The following is a 20,772-nucleotide window of genomic DNA, read 5'->3' as shown; positions in this document are numbered from 1 at the left end:
GAGGTGCTACCCATTACACCCTTCCCATCACATGTTGACATTGAAGTCGGCATTTGTCTCCATACCTTCTTTGAGGTATACGGGAACATTTGTCGCGAATACTCTAGCTGCATCATGCATGACACCGGGACAAGGGCTTGCATTTGAACATTGTGACAAATGCGTTCGATGTGCAACAAGAGCAAGGTGGCCTTACAGAGCAGAAACCTCGTCGCCAGTCAAGGGCTTTCCAACTGCGAAACTCACTGATAGTACGTCTTTGCATCACTTAGTTTGGAATGGCCCCAAGAAGTTGTAGACCAATCTTTAGCACTGTGGATCTCTGGATCAGATGTAAGGACGCCGTAAGAGATTTCTATGCGCGATGCCTTCCAAGAGAGGTCCTCAGAAACATATCATCACTAGAAGACACTGCCAATGTGGCTGATGTTTCGCCTTGATGATGTCGTGCAGCTAGTAGGGGCAGCACAGCCACGTTATGACATCTAAACTTGTTACAATTGCAGCAAAGTTGGGCGCATGCGTCAAGTCTTTGAGCCTAGAAACCAGTATCAACTGGAAAGGCAGAGCGTAAGCTTGGGTACTTTGAAAACGGTCAGATGCATGATTTTTGCGTGTGGATTGCTGCTCCATTCTGGAACCATGCTGTGGAATGCAGCGAACATACTTAATCGAAGTCCGAGTCACACGCACGAATGGTGTCATGGAGTGTACCGTCACATCAATATTATTTCCTAAAAAAGGAATAATAAATAGCACTGGGAATAAATAAAGAAGTACAAAATTATTTATCTTTATTAATTTTGACTCAAATAGTTCCAATATTTTCAAATTTGGTACTATAGATATAATAAGAAAAGAGCTCAATGATTGGTTGATTTAAGTCTAAATCAACCCCGCTAATCGTTATAAGACACGATTGTGCGGTGCGCAAGGAGGCGCCATACTTGCGCACCGCACAAGCTAACGCCCTTAGTCTTTTAGAATCCTTCCTCTATACTCTTATGTACGCGAAGTTTCGAGGCATCTCACCGACACTGTAATCAGTGCAAGCTTAACTAGTACTTATTAGTACTAGTGAAAGGTGCCCCGTTACAATTAGGGCATTACCTCTCGAAGTTTTGACCAATCGATTTGTGGTTTTTATTTCAATATGTTTTGTGTGTAGAGACTCGCGCAAGAATTGCCAGTGCAATTTGAAATTATTATTGGTTTTGAGTGGTAGATGAAGGAATTCGCGTGTATTCAAAGAAAGAAAATTGGTCATTGTTACCGAGTATGTCATATTGAGACTTTAACCGTAGCACAAAACTTGCATGTTTGGCGTGGATAAGAATTCAGAGTTAGCGTAGGATGCGAGACGTCAGGAAATGACCCGAAGATTGCCTTGTTCGATACTGGTGCGAATAAAGTGACTCAAATCATCACGAAGGAGAAGCAGAAAGAGGCTCGCAGCGATTGCGATATGCGACGCGTTCGGCAACGAGAGCTTTGGGAATTGACAGTTAGCGGAAGGAGAAATGATGAAGTACATTTTCGAGCGGACCCAGCTAGTTATTGTAACGGGGTGTATCGTTACATGAAATTAACACTTAAAGGTTGTTAATTAATATATTATTTAAAAGGTAGATAATATTAGGAGGATATTACTTTATATAGTAATGTCCTGAATTCTTATCCATAAATAGGTATAGACCATTATGTCTATTTATTCCGCAGACTAATCAGCTGTAGAAGTAATCAAAGAGAGTTACAAGATAAGATAGATAAGAATTCATTTACATGTTTAGTATTAGTTTATAGTTAAGTCAGCATTTTCAAAGATAGATTAAGAGACACATAACTATATTAATACAGTTTTCATTTTACACTCTAAAGCTAACTTGTCTTAAGAGAAGTCTTCCTCTATACGTACAGTGTACGTCTGGGAAGGCAGTTCTTTTGCTGGACGTATTCGCACCAACAAAAACTCTGGCATAGCAGCGAACCATCACATGGCCGCGCTTGCCGCATTTATAGTAGACAACGTCTGCGTTGCGTAACTTCATTGGAGTGGCATCTGACCTCTCGGCCGACGCTTCTACCAAGCTGTCGCCAAGGCACTGTTGAAGGATGGCTCCTCAACAACAGAAATTTTGGATTGCCTCTATCATCGTCGACGGCACCTTTCTAAAAAGAGCCTGTCGCGATGGGCCGTACCGTAATCCGTTCATAAACGTGGGCACCTTATTAATCCATAACCAGACCAACTGTAATAGATGCCGATAGCCAGCGCGTCCCCTGCACATAGTCTTGCAGGAATCGCTTCGTCTGTCGCGCCCCACAGAAGCGCTCCTGAAGCAACACCTCGTCGTTCGGCGGCAGGTACATGAAGCGAATCTTTTCCTTATAGATTTCCATGTAAGAAAGCCTTTCCGCCTGTCATAAGCGACGAGTAAGCCCTTTCTGAGGCCTTACCGCGAAGATGCGACATGGCGTACGATACCACCCGGGTGTCGTCTTTGAGGATCTGCGCCACACCGCATTGTTCCACGCCTTAAAGCCAGCGGACAATCGTTTGCGCTGCGTTCCTTTCGAATTTGGGCAGGTCCATCCGAATGGGCCTCGGATGTTGCGGCCCGGACCGAGAGCATCTCAACCGTCCTGTCGAGAGCCTTGCTCCGAGCGTCCTCTCGCCTAAGCTCATCCTGAGTCTTGGTGACGGACTCCGCCCCAGCATGGCTCCGTACCTCGGACACGGCCCTTCGCGGCTCGAGCCGATTGCCTCAAACTGCTCCAGCTGGGCAAGATGCTGGTCCGGAGGGCTGTTCAAGAGTCTAGCCAGAACTTGTTCTTCAAGTCCCTGCGCCAAGTGCTCTACCACCACCCGATGATATTCAGACAGGTGTGGGAAATGAGCCGAATCAATATTGAGGCTCATCCTCACTGACACGCTCTGAGAGACGGGTCGTGAGTTGGAATTTTCGTGCTACCAAGTGTAGGCGGGCGCTACTTAAAGCTACCACGCATAACTAGTGCAGCACAATGAGGAAGCGGTAAAGCGTCTTCTTTCACGTACAATGAGGTAGTTGGTGGGCGTCTAAGCGACCTCACCCAACGAACTAGAAACCTTAGTTCAGTGACGTCACGGGAGCGGTAATCCGGCTCCACGTGCGCACTTGTCAACAAGGAAGTAGTTCACAGACTGAGTCAAATTTAATCGTATTATATATGAAACCCATTTATCCAATCATAAATGCCATCTTTGAAGATATGCACTGATATGTATTGCAATCGTAATATTCTCAATACCTCGTATCTTGGATGACGCTAGCCGTCATCCCCGTTAATGGGAAAGCCCTCAGGTGCATCACATACACAAGGGTGGGAACGATGCGAACCACACCCAAGTGACGACTATACAAAAAGATTTGTAAATTTTGCGATATGGCAGAATAATGAAAATGTTGTATGCTGTCATTTTTAATCTGAAGCTTTTATTTAATTAACGGGGAGGGGGTGTGGCAATATTTAAAACGCTGGCTACAACTAAAGGACGAAGCATATACTTGGCGCGAGTTCAAATTTCTCAATGGTAAAGTTGAAAACCGGTATCTGGTATTTAGGGTTCACCAGGGCTTTGCTCCCCCGAAGGTACGTCCCCTTCCATCTTTTATATTTCGTCTTAAGGTTATCATTTGTAAGAACTGTTTTTACTTAGCGTAATTACCAACCTGGATGGACCAACCAATGAGGGTAAGAAAAGAGTGGAGCTGAGTAGTGTTAGACAAATTTAACTCAATAAACATCACATCGGATTTTGTCCTCTACTCCACAGTTAACTCTCAACACTAAGGCTTGCGCATCGATCTGTAAATATAGAAGCCTTTCTTAGGTATATTCTCTTGGGCACTAGTTGTCACTTGGTTCTACGAACCCTTAAATCCCTTGAACTAGGATTCATCAAGCTTTAAAGTAGCTTGTACGACTCCCTGAGTTGTTACATCCGCTAGTTCTATAGGAGTAAGAGACTCTCTGAGTCTATAAGTCTTCCTCTGACTTAAATTTTATGGGATGGTCCAGCTTGATCCCACCTATTCCGAGTGCACCTTCCACTTTCGAGAAGGCGAACAGTTTGGGGTTGCTGCAAGGGCACGATCACTAATTCGTCTCGAGAGGTTTTTGGCCACTTGATTCATGATTCGAACGACAGCTCAGTAAATAAACGTAACAATCACAGCCAAAGGCTCTGCTCCTGTCTTTGTTAACACGAAATTTCGACTCCATGGGTTACCCTGTTGACTGGTCTCAGATCGAGACCCTAGATTCACAGCGGAATTTTGGCAAACAGTGTTAAGAAAACTTGGAACACAGTTAAAAATGTCAGCTTTCTATGATCTTGAAATAGATATTCAGACGGAGCGAACAAATCCTATTCTCGAAGAGATATTTCGTGGAAACGTTCAACCTCTTAAAAGTTACAGCGATTTTTCGCCGATAGTAGAATTTGCAATCAACAATTCAGTGTATGCTTCTACAAAGCATACATCCTTTTTCATGAAAAGCTTACGCCACCCATATCTACCTACCCTGTTTGAGAGTAACTCTCACTTAAGGGGGGCAATGAATCTACGAGTCTCGCTCATCCCGTATTAGCCCTAAGGTCAATGCGAAGGATATCAATGTAAAGCTAACTAACAATAAAGGGGGCAAACTCAGTAATGGCAATAATGCTATTACTGACTTTGACAACGTTGCTGAAAGGCTCAGCATCGAAAACAATAATATTAATGATAATGATAATGATAATACTTTCAATGATGAAGAGATTAATGCTTCCGCAGAGTGAGCCGGTCCCGCTGAAAACAAAAACAACGAGTCAGCAGGAGATTTCCTGCAGGCTAGAGAAGCAGTGGTCCGTTTCATACAGGAGTTCATCGCTGATGCGGTGGACCGACAAAAAAGAACTCGGACAAACATGGAAGAGCAAACACACTTTCATTTAAAAATTAGTAAACTAGTTTTACGGTCTACGTTAATTTACCAAAGCACGTAGTGCCGAATGTAGGCAGTAATAGATTACTGCCCAGGTATATCGGCCCGTTTCGTGTATTACATCGCCAAGACGATGCATACACGATCGAGCTGCCTCGTGGCATGCGTACGCATCCTACGTTTTATGTTTGGCGTCTCCGCACGTACCATCAATACGAGACTTTACCGATTCCGGGTTACACCGTAACGGCCAATGGCATCAGCCAAAGCCTAATGATTCCGAGCCAAAGACTACTGTCTCCGAACAGGGTCTGATTCTCTTGAACCAGACATTCCAATCTTTCCTCCAAGGAAGAGATCTTCTGACGAGCTGTCAACAGCTCGTTTTGAAGGGATTGATGTGTCCTTCTGTTCGCCAATTGCTCAGTCGCAATCAGCGCACATTTTTTTCACTGGTCACGAGATACACTATCAATCGCCACCGCTTACTCACGGCGACGGGATCCCACGTATTTCAGATCTTCCCTTGAATAATAAAGGGTAAGAATTAAATCCGATTGTTAATTCTGGCTCGTCAAAAAGGCGGACGCGATCTTTCATCCCCCTCCACATGCATTGATGTATTCAGGTGGTAAGAAGCGCTTTCTTGTTGAGAAGTTTCTTAAACTGCCGTGGAGCAAAGGGGGTTCAAACGAATTATCTCGTTCGTTGGCGAGGATATCCACCCTTGCATGATAGTTGGAAACCTCGTTCCCAAATGATGTTGGACGTTCCGGGTCTCGTCTTGCAGTACGACGAGACCCATCTTCTTCGGCAAAAGGTCCATCGGAGATTGAGCGCTTCCCGTGCGCGTAAAAATATTTAAGGTTCCCAATCTCTTGACACATCTCGTTAGAGATGAGAGTCCTCCAATGAATCTTTGAGGGAATATACTTCTTGAGGGGCATGACCTGCACCCTTAAAACAGCATGGACATGGGTCCCCCCACTAGAGGTAAGGAATCCCTGCCTCTCTAGACAAACGGTGAAACTTATAGCGTGGACCAACTACGATCCGTTTTCCGAACTGTTCACGGAAAGCATTATCAAGCCATACATCACGGTCTATGTTTTGTATACACTGTAAAAAGGCTGTCCAAGCTTGGGGCGAAGGCTTGGCATCATTTGCCTGTTTGCGAGTGTACCACCGATGCCGGTAAAACACATCGATGAAGAATTCCGTTTCATCTTCACCAGGCTTGTGAAGCCTGGATGAATCGAATAACGGAATATGGTTGATTATTGGTCATACCAGACTAACGAATGACGTGTCTCTTGGAGGGTAACCAATGCCTCTTTTCAGGAGCGTACCGCAACGTATTGCGGTCCCTCTCCTGTTGACGCATGTTAAAGTTAATATTAACTTGGCCCTGAGAGCGATTCCTAGAATCGCTTCATCTCTGGTAATGCAAATTAGCACCACCAGCGGCCCTCTCCCCTTCGCGACCACTTAGTTCCTGGTAACGCATACTAACGTCATCATAGTGGTCATCACCCACGGAGTCCCCACCAAAGAGGTTCGACGAGTCAAATAACCTCGTCATCACCTCTCTGGTTGTCACGTTAGAACCCAAAGGTTTAACGGACATGGTCCCGGCTAATTCGGCGGCCTTTACAGTAGATACTGAAGCGGGCGATGCAGATGGCTTGTCACCGTCACCTGCAATGTCATCAGCAAATGACATATTCCAGTCACCTCCAATGAGAGTAGGAGGTGACGTATTCCCCACAGTAGACGCATTAGCGTCTACTGAAACATTTGCATTACCAACACTGCCAGCTTTGCGGTCTCACGGGAGACGCGAACAGACTTTTTAATCGCCATGATGATTTTGGTCAAAATCAATTAATGTAAATACAATTGATATTTTGATTAAAGCCAATAATGCAGGGGAAGACAATAGTATATCCTGTCACGCTATGTCGGTCACTATATTGACTGTTGATTCAGGGGAGATGTAACGGGGTGTCCGTTACATAGTATTACGTCCTATAAGAGGAATACTAAAATTTATTCTCTATGAGAGGAAACATATAAAGAAATATAACATTATTATCCTTAATTAATTTTGACTTATATAGCTCTAATATCACTAAATTTAATAATATTGATGCAGTACGACATTAGCTCTATATTGATTGGTTGATTTAAGCTCAAACTAACCCCGCCAACCGTTATAAGACACGATTGTGCGGTGCGCAAGTTGGCGCCATACTTACTTTGTTACTGTCGTTGCCAAAAATAGAAAAAGTCACAGACTTACGGATAAGTCATTTTTTGGCGTGTGTGTAAGTTGGCGTGCACCACAATTTTCTGGCTTTCCACAATATATGGCTTTAAAGCTTACAACGAGAGTAATAATTACTTAATAATAAACACCATTTAAAGTTTAAAATATCCTTTTTAGCGCATTCATTACCAATCATTAGTGTCAAGAATATTGAATCAAGGTGAGTGTTCGTGCAACATTCGCACGAAACATGACGTAAGTGAACTGAGCTGCAAGTAATACAAACAAACGCGGTAGCACTTAACAGACCGTCCACAGGATTTGTCAGAATCCGCAAAGCTTTTATATGGGACTTAAGCAGTAAGAAATGAACTACTTCGTCCAATGAACTGCTTAGCTTTTGAGATTAAACTAATCATTTCCAGGAAAACTAGACCATGTATAAAAAAATACGTGTAATATCTAGAAGTACCTTATCCTTCAAAATCATGTACGATAAAGGTTAATAAATGGCTCGTCAACTATCTCGTCAACTCGTCTATCGGTGCATCACAGTCGCTTAACCGCGGCCACGTCAGCTCCGCAGGCACGAAAGCTTCCAGTTCGTCCTCCTCTGGTTCCACTGCGTGTTTCTCCGAAAACGAAACAATTCCTTCACTGCGTCGCTCTTTAATAAAAAAATCTCCGTCGTGTTGACTGCATCTTTTCGCTGCTTTGTGAGAAAGACCAAGACTGGATGCAAACAAACGCTCATTCGTATCGTTACTCAAGCTGCAATTAGCAATTGGCATTTGCTTCCTTTCGCAAACAAAGCTATGGCGCTCGTAATCGATGGAATCTTCTTGACTAGTACTCGTTTGATCCCATGCATTCGAGACCATTAATTGAGGTTTTCGTTCACAAGCTTGCGCCATGGATGCGCTATCAAAGAATCGTCGAAATGCTTGAAACCAATGGGTCCATTCCAACGAGATTGACGCGCGAAGTTCTTCCCTCCGTGGCACACCTTCATCGTCAATGCCAATTACGTGGAACGAATCTTTCTTGTCCGTGAGCGTAACCCGTAAGATCTGATACCGCTGTGTTAATTTGCCATTCACCGTGTCTTCACTCGCATAGAGACACAACGTATCGTCGCTTTTCAAGAGACAATAGAACGATTTCCAACGACGTAAAACCCGCCCTTTGCGTTTTTGAAGCCATCCTTGCCTCACAACAGCGGTGGATTCCTTGATTTTGGCCATGGGGAATCCCGCCGCGGCCGCTGTGGCGCTTACCTGAAACGTTGGTCGATTTTGTTCCGAATCGTGTGAGTTGCTCAAATACGGTCGGGCAAGTCGAGACATTTCCAGATCTTCCGTCGTCGTAATTGTGTGAATGCTCCCGACACTGCTGCTACCGTAGCAACTCGTACTGGATTCGCCCGATAAGGCACAGCTTCCATTGACCAGTGGGTACGCCGTTGACATGCGAATGGGAGGCTCGATCACAGCCGTGTCACCAAGCACCGACTCGAGTGTAAAGTGGTCAAAGTCAAAAGCATGGGTCTTCGTGCCTTCGTGGGCCTCCTGAGTCGAGTGCTGAATTGCGTGATGCAACGTAGGAGATAAGAGCTGAAGACCACTAGTGACCGCAGTGGGCAGCTTGGTGGGATTCGCAGGCATACTGACGACTACAAATCGAGTCGCTCGTCGTGGAAGAAATCCTAAAGTGAGCCCACGATTGGCGCGAGTACGCGGCGGATGGACGGCGGTCTTTTTTGTTTCCGCAGAAAAAGAGTTTCGATAAAAGTTGCGTAGAGATCGAATGATATTCGGTCCAGTAGGGTGTTTTGTTGACTTTGCGTGTGTATTTTGTCAAGTTGCAAAGGATCACGTCAAGGAGAGGAGGTTGCTGAAGAAAAAGTGGCAGTAAATATTATTTATAAAGAGGCACGACACAAAAGGCGCTGGGGGGGTCGACGCGATAAGATTGGATGCTTCTCGTCGTGAGGTTTCTCACGCTACCAGATGGAGCGGTATTAATAGTGGCACGGACGCATGCAAACCAGCTGCTTTCAGACGGTGAGAGCCACACACACACTGAGGCACGGCCTTTACTTGCCCGAATACTTCGCCAACTTAAAGTTTGAAAAGTCACGTTTGGGATCGATCTGGCAACGACTTGGGCTTGTGCGATGCTTTCTTGCAAACGTGCACCTGTATCGACTTGAAAGTGGGATTCGAACGTCTATCGAGCGAGATACGAGATGTCGTCGGAGGGCCGTGAATGTCTCTCTCCTCCTTTTTTCTGTGCCTTACTAGTATAAGATGCTGGTGCATCGCTCTAATCTGTAATTAGTAATGGATGTCTCTGTAGCCTACAGAAACGTTTCCTTTCAGTGCGGTGAAGAATCAAGAGGTCTCATGCACTCCATTGCGGTGATGCGCCCTTTGTTGAGGGAAAGAAAGTCGAGTTCGATAGGTCAATTTTAAAATCAAACGGCTACATTGGATTGGTTAATAGTAGGAGTGCGACTTTAATCGATAGAAGACCCTTAACGGCAGGAACGACCATAACCATTCTTCCGTCTCTCCTTCAAGCCTAGTGCGCAGCTTCAAAGTACTCTTTGGATCCGTGCACGGTCGGTTTGATGGTCTTGTGGCCCTTTTTCCAACCAGCAGGACACACTTCACCATGCTCGTCCGTGTACTGAAAAGCCTCGACGAGACGCAACACCTCCTCGACGTTACGGCCAACGGGACAGTCGTTAATCGTACTCTGACGCAATTTGCCTTCGCCGTCAATGATAAAGAGACCACGGAAGGCCGCACCAATTTCGCCACCCACATCAATTAACACATCATACGCCGTGGCAATGCTCTTGTCAAAATCCGCAAGCAATGGAATATCGAGCCCACCAAGCCCGCCCTGCTTGCGCGGAGTGTTGATCCACGCAAGGTGCGAGAATTTTGAGTCGACACTGCACGCGAGCACTTCACATCCAAGCTTTCGGAATTCAGCAGCCTTTTCGCTGAACGCAATGATCTCTGTCGGACAGACAAACGTAAAGTCCAAGGGGTAGAAGAAGAGCACGACGTATTTGCCCTTGTAGTTCGATAGCGACAGGGTCTGGAACTCGCCATTTACCACGGCTTCCGCGGTAAACGGAGGCGCGTCGTGGCGGATCTTGGGGGCCATGCTTACGATGTGATTTGTGGCTGGTAAGGGATTTTCCAGAATAAATACTTGGCGTGGAGAGGCCAAAACTTGATATTTTCCGACATGTATCCATTTTGGACGGGCTTCGATGCTTTGGGCATCCAAAGGTAGGACAAGGCAGTTCCTGCAATACGTAATACCTGTTGAAATACATTACCTTTTTATAATTATAAAAGTTGCTCGGCAGATGTAGATGAGGGAGAATTACAAGAATGTTGCATATCTTTGAGAAGCTACTTGAGCACGAGGGTTTGATAGCCCTGACGTCGACAACAAACAATCAGACTATCGAATGGACGTACGCGGACTTGCTCACTCGGGCCTTGACGCTTTGTGACAGTATACAGGAAAAACTGCCAACGAACGTTGAGCAGCCTCGTGTTGCATTACTCGGAGCTCGTGGAGCCTCATACGTGATTCTCCAGTTAGCTATTTGGCTTGCAGGGGGTCTCATCGTGCCTTTGCATCCTGCACATCCCGCAGACGAGATGCAGTATATGCTGTCAGACTCAGGAGCTTCATTGCTCGTAATTAACGAGTCGATCATAACTTCGGATACAACACTTAGGACATTTGTAAATGACTTGCCTACGAGGCTACAGATTGCAATCTTATTAAGTCCCGATTCTGTCAATCCAGACAATAAAACGATTTTGTCGAGACCGCAGCACCAAATAGTGCAGCAATGGCTTGCAAATCAAGACTATAATAAAGCAGGAGCCTTAATGATCTACACGAGCGGAACGACAGGACGCCCAAAAGGGGTCCTCACGACTCATGCAGCATTGACAGCACAAATTCATGACGTCACAATAGCTTGGGAAATGACATCTAGTGACCACTTGATTCATTTTTTGCCACTGCATCATATCCACGGTGTTTTAAACAATTTATTGTGTATTCTGTATATTGGTGGCTCAGTAGAGTTCTTACCGCATGCCACGCCGTCACTCATTTGGTCCAAATTAAGTAAATCAACGACTTTGATTCGTCCAATTTCGATACTCATGGCAGTGCCTACTGTGTATTTGAAATTACTGGAAGAATTTGATAAATACGATCCAGAAGACGCGAGGACTGTGAATGCACTCGTAGGTGCTCGTCGTCTCCGTGTTGCAATTAGTGGATCAATGGCCTGCCCTGTGTCCATCTTAAATCGATGGGAGCAACTCACTGGACACCGTTTGCTCGAACGTTATGGTATGACTGAACTTGGCATGGTATTAACCAATTCATTGCATGGAGATCGTCACTTGGGCTATGTTGGCACGACCTTTCCGAGTATTGCTGTTCGCGTCGTTGACCCCGAGACGGAATTGGAAATACCTTGTCAAACGGAACAGGAAGGCGAGCTGCGTGTGAAAGGACCAACCGTATTTCGAGAGTATTGGAACAAACCCGACGCCACGGCCAAAGCTTTTGATCAAAGTGGGTGGTTTAAAACCGGTGATCTTGTCCAGTATTGTAACGAATTCCAAAGCTTTCGCATTCGTGGACGAATGAGCGCTGATATTTTGAAAACAGCAGGCTACAAGGTTTCGGCTCTCGATGTGGAGCGCGTCCTCCTGATGCATCCGCAGGTGCTTGAATGCGCTGTGTTTGGTCTGGCGGATGAAATGTGGGGACAAGTCGTGGCTGTCGTCATTCGCGCGGACGTTAAGGGCGACAAACTTGGTCCGGAGATGTTTTGCCCGCCGTTAAGAACCTTTTCAAAGCAACACCTTGCAAACTACCGTGTGCCACGAAAGTTTTTTTTTGTCGATGAAATTCCCAAAAATGCAATGGGCAAAGTGAATAAAAACGCACTGGCCAAAATTTATTCTGAAACAGGGGAAGAATGCTGAAAACGCGGTTTGGCTTTTTATCAACACCACGGCGTTGTTTTTATATTGTTTCTTGGTATTGATAATAAATTATTCCATTTACGACATGTTTGCATAGTGGAAACCGAACGATAATTAAAACAAGTGGCTTTCTAGTGTCAAAGAGCATATTATGAATTTTGAGGAAGCAATTTAAACGCAAAGTTAGGGCAAGTATTAGTGTTGATCGGAGAGAGCATCAATACGAACTAATCAACCAGAAATGCTGCAATTGTCAATAAATGGAGGGACAAAAGTTTATACTAAGCTAAAACCATGAATATACGTATTGAATTCCCGTTCTCAAAGCTTGATATCATGCCGCAAATATGTAATTAAAGTTTACCAATAGTTTTTATTTCATTAACATTAGTAGGCTGACAATAATTAGTTCTAATTATGCGACCTTGTTGCGTGCATATGATTCACGGTAGACTTTAGCGCCTTTTCACAAAGGTCTTTCATTTCTTCTCGAAGTACATTAACGTTACACACCCGTTAAATACACTTAACGGGAAGTCCATTACTTCGTATGACTTAGGTGACAATCACGTTGTGACACACCTTTGTGTATGTGATGTAACGTGCTTAAGTTGCCCTGTGTCACACAATCCCCGGAAGTACACTTTGTGTACTAAGGGAATGGTCAATACCCACCTTTAGATCCCTTTCGTGTTGGCAATGTTTTGCTTCTTAAGGAAGAGGATGATAAGATTCTGAATTAACATGACTTATTTGTCTGCTAGAGCTGCTCTTCCTTCTAACTCTCTCTGCTCCAACCACTACAAATTCGGTCGGTTGCAAGCACTAACTACTTCATCTTACTATGCACACGGGAAATAACAACTGGCGCTAATCGCATCTTCAACTCCTGTCACCTTGAACTTCCAACACTCCTCCTCGAGTGCGCCTTTCGTTTGTTTCCTTACCTTCCTTCTCTTCCTTCAACGTCCTTGACTTCCCTTGAAAGTCCTCATACTTTTTAGTCCGTCTACTCGATGCGCATCAGATCACGAAGCCTTGTAAGTTTCGCCGCATCGTGGGCCTTCGTCATCAGGTCCGCAAGCATCACTTCAGACCTCAAATAGTGCGCAGCGATCACACCGCGGCGCGAGAAATCGCATAAAAACTTGAACCGTACGTCGATGTGTTTGGCCTTCATCGACGATGCTTCGCCGGAAATCTGACTTATAGCCGCTTGATCGTCCACGTAGAGCTTCATTGGCAGTGCTGGTGACATGCCGATCTCGCTTAGAAGCTCTCGCAGCCCGAGCAGGTCACGCGTTATCTCCGAGGCAGCGACAAATTCAGCTTCCATCGTCGAAAGGGAAACTCCACCTTGTTTTCGAGCTCCCCAACTCACCGCCATACCGTTTAGCCGCAGCACGCCACCTGTCATCGACTTCCTTTCGCCCTTGTCTCCAGCAAAATCAGCGTCGCTAAATGCTTCCAGCTCCAAACCCTTATATTGTTCTTGACCTGGCAACATCGTTATCTTCAAGCTTGCGGTACCCTTCAGGTACCGAGCAATCCTTTTAGCGAGCTTCCAGTCAATCACTCGCGGTGCATGAGTCTGTCTTGTAGCCTTGTGCACAGCGAACGCGATGCCCGGCCGTGTGCAACGCGCAATCCACAGCAAACTCCCGACAAGCGACTGAAAACTGCGGACCGTTGGGCCAGTGCCTGCACTTGTAGATCCAAGCAGCTCCACGTCGTCCGGTGGTATGTCGTAACAGTCGTTGCCAATAGGCGCGCGCGTCGGATTTGCTTCTGCCAGCCCATTGGTCCGAAGTAGATCGAGGGCGATCGCGATCTGGGACGCTTACGCGTCCCAGATCCTTGATCGATAGTGACGACAGACTTTCAAAAAGTCGCTCGACTGCTTCCACACTTGTTCCCGTCGCCAAAAGGTCGTCCACATAAACGCCCACAACCACGAGATCTTCGTCTTCCTTTTTCCAATAAAAACACATATCGCTTTCACAGCGCATAAAACCTGTCTTGACGAGTCGACCGGCCTGCTTAAGCCCATATAGGCTCTTCCGTAGTTCCAGTACTAAATCCTTTTCACTTTCCGCGTCTTGTTCACGCATGGTCTTTGCAGATATCGTCATTCCTTGTGGCACATGTAGATATATCTGTAGATGCTCCTCCTTGTCCGCCTTGACATATGCATTGGGGATGTCGCCGTGCTTTGCAGGCACCCCTCATATGGCCGCAAGCGCTAATATGACCTTCACTGTTGATAGGTCCATCACGGCGGCGAACGTGAGACTGTAGTCGACTCCTAGGACCTGTTCATTGCCGCAAGCAACGAGGCGCGCCTTCAATCGCTCGACCTTGCCTTGTGCGTTTGTCTTGGTCTTGAATACCCACTTGGTATGCAAGGCGTTTAAGCCAGGCGCGCGCTTGACTACTTGCCAGACTTTATTATTCTGAAGTGCTTCGACTTCTTCTTCCATAGCCTTGACCCATCCATCGCGATTCGCACTTCGCATAGCTTCACTGTAATTGGTCGGATCTTTGTCAAAAATAGCATTTACGACTCCGCCGCTTGACTTCGACTCCTCCTGGAGTGCTTCCGCCTGCGCACGCTTCGATGCGCCGCGCGTTCCATAAGCGGACCGCGTCCACTTCTTCGTGCTTTTCTTTCGTGTACCCACATTGGCAGCACTTGTGTTACTTTCGCTTGTCTTGGGGCGGGTGTCGTCACATCCTTATCCTGCTCCACCGTCGCTTGCTGCAGCTGCGCGTTCTGTGCTTCAGACAGAGTGTCGATGTTCTTGACGTGCTGTATCACGATCACCTTGTTCTCCTTGCGTAGATAAACCTTGTAGCCCTTGGTTTCTTCACTTATCCCCACTATCGTGGCAAGTTGTGCGCGCTGCTGTAGTGAATTTTTGCTTGAGTCGCGATACACGCTACACGTGGAGCCGAAAACAACGATCTTGCGCAGATCCGGCACCTTTCCCGTCAACACCTCAAGTGGAGACGCTCTCTTAGCGTTTGCGCGCGAAGGGCTGCGATTCAGTATATACGAGGCGTACTGAACCGCATCTCCCCAAAAGTGAAATGGTAGACCGCACGCAAACATCATGCTTCGTGCCAAATAAAGCACCGTCCTGTGCATCCGTTCCGCCTTGCCATTAGAAGCTTGGTTTCCAGCTTCCGACACTTGCCTTGTCACCCCGGTCCTTTTACAAAAGAGGTCTATGTTGGCGTATTCTCCACCACCGTCTGTCATTAGCACGTGGATTCGGCAGTTGAAACGCTTTTCAAAAAAAACGAGGAAAGCCTCAAACTGTTTAGCTGCCACGTCCTTTGTTCTTGCGAGAAATATCCGGCAGTAATTCGACTTGTGATCGACGAAATTAACCAAATAACGGTTTCCGAGCCTATCCCGTGGCGTCATTGGACCTTTCAAATCCGAACAGATGACTCCACCGACTCTGTCAATGGGCGCGTTGAAACCACTGTCCGTCTGGTTTTGGGAGTTTTGCGTCTGTTTACCCTCCATGCACGAAACGCACGCCATGCGCTTGCTGCTCGTCAGCCTTATCCCTGAGGCTGGGTCTCGAGCCATGCGCTCAATGGTGTCGAATGCCAGATGCCCGAAACGCTGATGGAAATGTAAAAGCGTCCCTTCTTGCACATCGCTCGTAACATCTGCGCTCGCACTTGATTCGAGCACGGCCATGATAGTATCACTTGTGTCCTGTCGCCCCTTCTTCGCTGATATTTTAACGTATAAAACGTTTCTTCCCATCTCAACGTCAAACGCGACAGCGCCGTCGCTGCGCCGTTCAAGTGCACGCCCCTTCAAATCGTTGACAAGAGCAAAGCCTTTTCTTTCCAGCTTGCCATACGAAACGATGTTCTTTGACAATCTCCGCGCCAGGTAAACATCTGTAAGCACCACTGTGCTCTCCATACCACGAGCCACCACCTTAAAGCGCACGCTCCCAACTCTCGTCAGTTTCAACGTCTTTCCATCAGCCATCGCGATCTCTTCGCTGCATGTGGCAGAATCAAATAGCAACTTCTCGTCATTCACGAGATGTCGACTGGCGTCGCTGTCGAGAATCCAGTCACTATCATCGTAGTCATCCGACTCGCACACCGCAAGTACCATCTCACGCTTGCTCTTTTTGCCGCGCTTTAGTTTCTTCGCTCCTTCATTCTTGCTTTTTTCGCTCAGTGCGAGCACCACACCTCCACCTGCCTTGTCCTCTTTCGGCCTTCCACTTCGTATTTGCCCTTAGAGCGACAGTCAGCTTGCACGTGACCGACCTTGCCGCATGCATAGCAGGTGCGCGTGTCCTTACGCTTTGGTTCAACATGAGCAGCGACGACTTCACGTCCAATTGCTCCCCTTCCAAGCTCGATTGACTGGGCAAAATGCGCCAGCTCTTCTGCATGTCGAAGACAGTCGACACGCGTCGGGTCGTACTTGGCCCGCATTACGTTCATAAGCTCGGGCGACGCGTGGTGCACGATGTTATCTAGGACGAGTGAGTCCTCACCACCACGTGCGTCGCTTACAGCAACCATGTATAGGTAGTGCTCTGCCCATGTGCGCTTAGAATCTTTTTTTTGCATGAACAGTTTCATCGCCTGGCTAGCCGTAATAGACGTCTTGAATGTTGCAAGTAGCTGGCACATAACATAGTCCAGCGTCGGATGCTGGTTCCACCACGTGTCTACCTGTTTGTGGTAGTAACGCTCAGCCGTTCCGCTGAGGTAGTGACCAAGCAGGTCAACCTAAACGTCCTCACTCCAGGTGAAACCGCACGAGGACTCAGCCAGGTTGACAGCGCGCAAAAACGTGCGCCCCCAGTCGAGGAACCCAGAGCCTAGTCCCTTATAGAGTTCAGTCTCGTCAAATTTCCGAATCGACAGCTTGCGCTGATTCGCATTCGGTGTCGCATAGAATGCTGCTGCATTAGGAGCTTGCCCCGATGGTGCTGGTCCATCTACTGGACGCGGTACCGCGCCGGGAGTCGGAGCATGCGCCCGTGCCGGCGCGAAAGACGCATTCATGGACTCTTCAATCTCGGGCTCACGTGCGCGCGGTGGCCGCGCGACCGGCTTACGCTCAGGCAAGTCCGTGAGCGCGTCGATGGTCATCGGTCTTGCCCGCGCGTTAGCACCAAACGCTGATGAAAACTTTTCGCTCTCTACAGCACCCATCATTCTCTCTTGATCTTCACGATCGCGCTGGGAAGACTCCATCTTCTCCATGCGGTTGGTCAGAGCGACGAGGGCCGCGAGAATCTTGTCGTCTGTTGCCGAGCTCCTTTCGCGAGCTGGCGAGTCTTCAACGGTTGCGGCAGCACGTGCGGACGAGGCAACGCGCGCCGGCGAAGCACCGCGGGCCGGCGAGGCCCTTGCGTGACTTGCTGGTGCCGGTGTAGGCTTCGTGTCCGTTGTCTTAGCTCTTGGGCTCATAACCTGTTGGCAATGTTTTGCTTCTTAAGGAAGAGGATGATAAGATTCTGAATTAATATGACTTATTTGCCTGCTAGAGCTGCTCTTCCTTCTAACTCTCTCTGCTCCAACCACTACAAATTTGGTTGGTTGCAAGCACTAACTACTTCATCTTACTATGCACACGGGAAATAACAACTGGCGCTAATCGCATCTTCAACTCCTGTCACCTTGAACTTCCAACACTCCTCCTCGAGTGCGCCTTTCGTTTGTTTCCTTACCTTCCTTCTCTTCCTTCAACGTCCTTGACTTCCCTTGAAAGTCCTCATACTTTTTAGTCCGTCTACTCGATGCGCATCAGATCACGAAGCCTTGTAAGTTTCGCCGCATCGTGGGCCTTCGTCATCAGGTCCGCAAGCATCACTTCAGACCTCAAATAGTGCGCAGCGATCACACCGCGGCGCGAGAAATCGCATAAAAACTTGAACCGTACGTCGATGTGTTTGGCCTTCATCGACGATGCTTCGCCGGAAATCTGACTTATAGCCGCTTGATTGTCCACGTAGAGCTTCATTGGCAGTGCTGGTGACATGCCGATCTCGCTAAGCAGCTCTCGCAGCCCGAGCAGGTCACGCGCCATCTCCGAGGCAGCGACAAATTCAGCTTCCATCGTCGAAAGGGAAACTCCACCTTGTTTTCGAGCTCCCCAACTCACCGCCATACCGTTTAGCCGCAGCACGCCACCTGTCATCGACTTCCTTTCGCCCTTGTCTCCAGCAAAATCAGCGTCGCTAAATGCTTCCAGCTCCAAACCCTGATATTGTTCTTGACCTGGCGACATCGTTATCTTCAAGCTTGCGGTACCCTTCAGGTACCGAGCAATCCTTTTAGCGAGCTTCCAGTCAATCACTCGCGGTGCATGAGTCTGTCTTGTAGCCTTGTGCACAGCGAACGCGATGTCCGGCCGTGTGCAACGCGCAATCCACAGCAAACTCCCGACAAGCGACTGAAAACTGCGGACCGTTGGGCCAGTGCCTGCACTTGTAGATCCAAGCAGCTCCACGTCGTCCGGTGGTATGTCGTAACAGTCGTTGCCAATAGGCGCGCGCGTCGGATTTGCTTCTGCCAGCCCATTGGTCCGAAGTAGATCAGCGATCGCCCCCTCTTGGTCCAGTGTATATTTGCCTGTATCATCCAAATTAACCCGCATACCCAAAAATTTACTTACGCGTCCCAGATCCTTGATCGATAGTGACGACAGACTTTCGAAAAGTCGCTCGACTGCTTCCACACTTGTTCCCGTCGCCAAAAGGTCGTCCACATAAACGCCCACAACCACGAGATCTTCGTCTTCCTTTTTCCAATAGAAACACATATCGCTTTCACAGCGCATAAAACCTGCCTCGACGAGGCGCTTGTGCAGCAGCTGACTCCATAGTCGACCGGCCTGCTTAAGCCCATATAGGCTCTTCCGTAGTTCCAGTACTAAATCCTTTTCACTTTCCGCGTCTTGTTCACGCATGGTCTTTGCAGATATCGTCATTCCTTGTGGCACATGTAGATATATCTGTAGATGCTCCTCCTTGTCCGCCTTGACATATGCATTGGGGATGTCGCCGTGCTTTGCAGGCACCCCCCATATGGCCGCAAGCGCTAATATGACCTTCACTGTTGATAGGTCCATCACGGCGGNCATTTCCCGACCCCTCAGTGGTCGATGCAGAACTCATGCGTCTCGCACGCTGGTTCTTGCCATCGCCCTTTGGGAAGGGAGTCCTCTTGCTGGGCATTTTTGCCCCAGCAGGGACCCTGGCATAGCAGCGAGCCATCATATGGCCGCGCTTGCCGCATTTAAAACAGACCACGTCTGCATTGCCCAACTCCATAGGAGTGGCATCTGTCCTCTCGGCCGACGGCTTATACCAAGCTGTCGCCGAGGCACTGTTGTAGGATTGCTCCTCAACTAAGGCAATTTGGATTGCCTCTTCCATCGTCGACGGCACCTTTCTGAAAAGGGCCTGTCGCGATGGGCCATGCCGTAGTCCGTTCATAAACGTGGGCACCTTAATGTGCTCCGGAATCGGACCTACGGTTATGGATGCGGACAGCGAGCGCATCTCTTGCACATACTCTTGCAGAGATCGCTTCGCCTGTCGCGCCCCAAAGAAGCGCGCCTGAAGCAACACTTCGTTGTTCGGCGGCTGGTACATGGCGCGAATCTTATCCTTAAAGATCGCCCATGAGGGGAACGCTTTTCTGTCCGCCATAAGCGCCGAGTAAGCCCACTCTGAGGCCTTACCGCGCAGATGCGACATAGCGTACGACACCATCCGGCTGTCGTCCTCGATGAGCTGGGCGACACCACATTGCTCCACGGCTAAAAGCCAGTGGACAATCGTGTGCGCCGCAGTTCCATCGAACTTGGGCGGGTCCATCCGAATGGGCCTCGGCTGATGCGGCCGGGCAGAGAGCATCTCAACAGTCCTGTTGAGAGCCTCGCTCCGAGCCTGCTCATGCCTCAGCTCATCCTGAGTCTGAGTGACGGACTCCGCCGCAGCATGGCTCTGTGCCTCGGACGCGGCCCTCCGCTGTCCGAGCACAAATGCCTCAAACTGCTCCAACTGAGCAACATGTTGCTCAGGAGGACTACCCAGGAGCCTGGCCAGGGCTTGTTCACCAAGTCCCTGCGCCATTAGCCCTGCCACCTCCCGATGATGTTCGGAGAGGTGGGGAAAATGAGCCCAATCAATGTTGAGGCTCATCCTCACGTACACACGCAGAGATGCGGGTCGTGGGAAGGATTTCAAGTGCTACCAAGTGTAGGCGGGCACGTCGTAATGCGGCCACGCTCTACTTAGCACACACCCTAGCACAGCGAGGAAGCGGTTTGCACCTGCTTCTCTTGCGTGCAGTGAGGTAGTTGTGGTGGGCGCGCAAGCGACCTCACCCAACACACTAAGAACTCTGGTGAAGTGACGTCACGGGAGCGGTAATCCGTCTCCTCGTGCGCACTTACCAAGTAGGTAGTAAATTTCAGAC

At 48.1% G+C, this 20,772-nt stretch overlaps 2 protein-coding genes across 2 annotated transcripts; one reads left to right on the top strand and one right to left on the bottom strand.

The window, feature by feature from the left end:
- Positions 1 to 7,764: 7,764 nt before the first annotated feature.
- Positions 7,765 to 8,907, bottom strand: CCR75_003845 (uncharacterized protein; the record flags this gene model as incomplete). Its single annotated transcript, XM_067961937.1, has 1 exon — positions 7,765 to 8,907. The coding sequence occupies one exon, from the start codon at positions 8,905 to 8,907 to the stop codon at positions 7,765 to 7,767; it is 1,143 nt and encodes a 380-aa protein (XP_067823350.1).
- A 1,749-nt stretch (positions 8,908 to 10,656) lies between these two features.
- CCR75_003844 (uncharacterized protein) lies at positions 10,657 to 12,288 on the top strand (the record flags this gene model as incomplete). Its single annotated transcript, XM_067961936.1, has 1 exon — positions 10,657 to 12,288. The coding sequence occupies one exon, from the start codon at positions 10,657 to 10,659 to the stop codon at positions 12,286 to 12,288; it is 1,632 nt and encodes a 543-aa protein (XP_067823283.1).
- Between the last annotated feature and the right edge of the window lie 8,484 nt (positions 12,289 to 20,772).

Source organism: Bremia lactucae, linkage group LG13, assembly GCF_004359215.1.
Source record: "Bremia lactucae strain SF5 linkage group LG13, whole genome shotgun sequence".
In the NCBI taxonomy this organism is placed as follows: Eukaryota; Oomycota; class Peronosporomycetes; order Peronosporales; family Peronosporaceae; genus Bremia; species Bremia lactucae.
The sequence above is the reverse complement of the archived record's forward strand: the minus strand, read 5'-3'. Positions and strand labels throughout refer to the sequence as shown.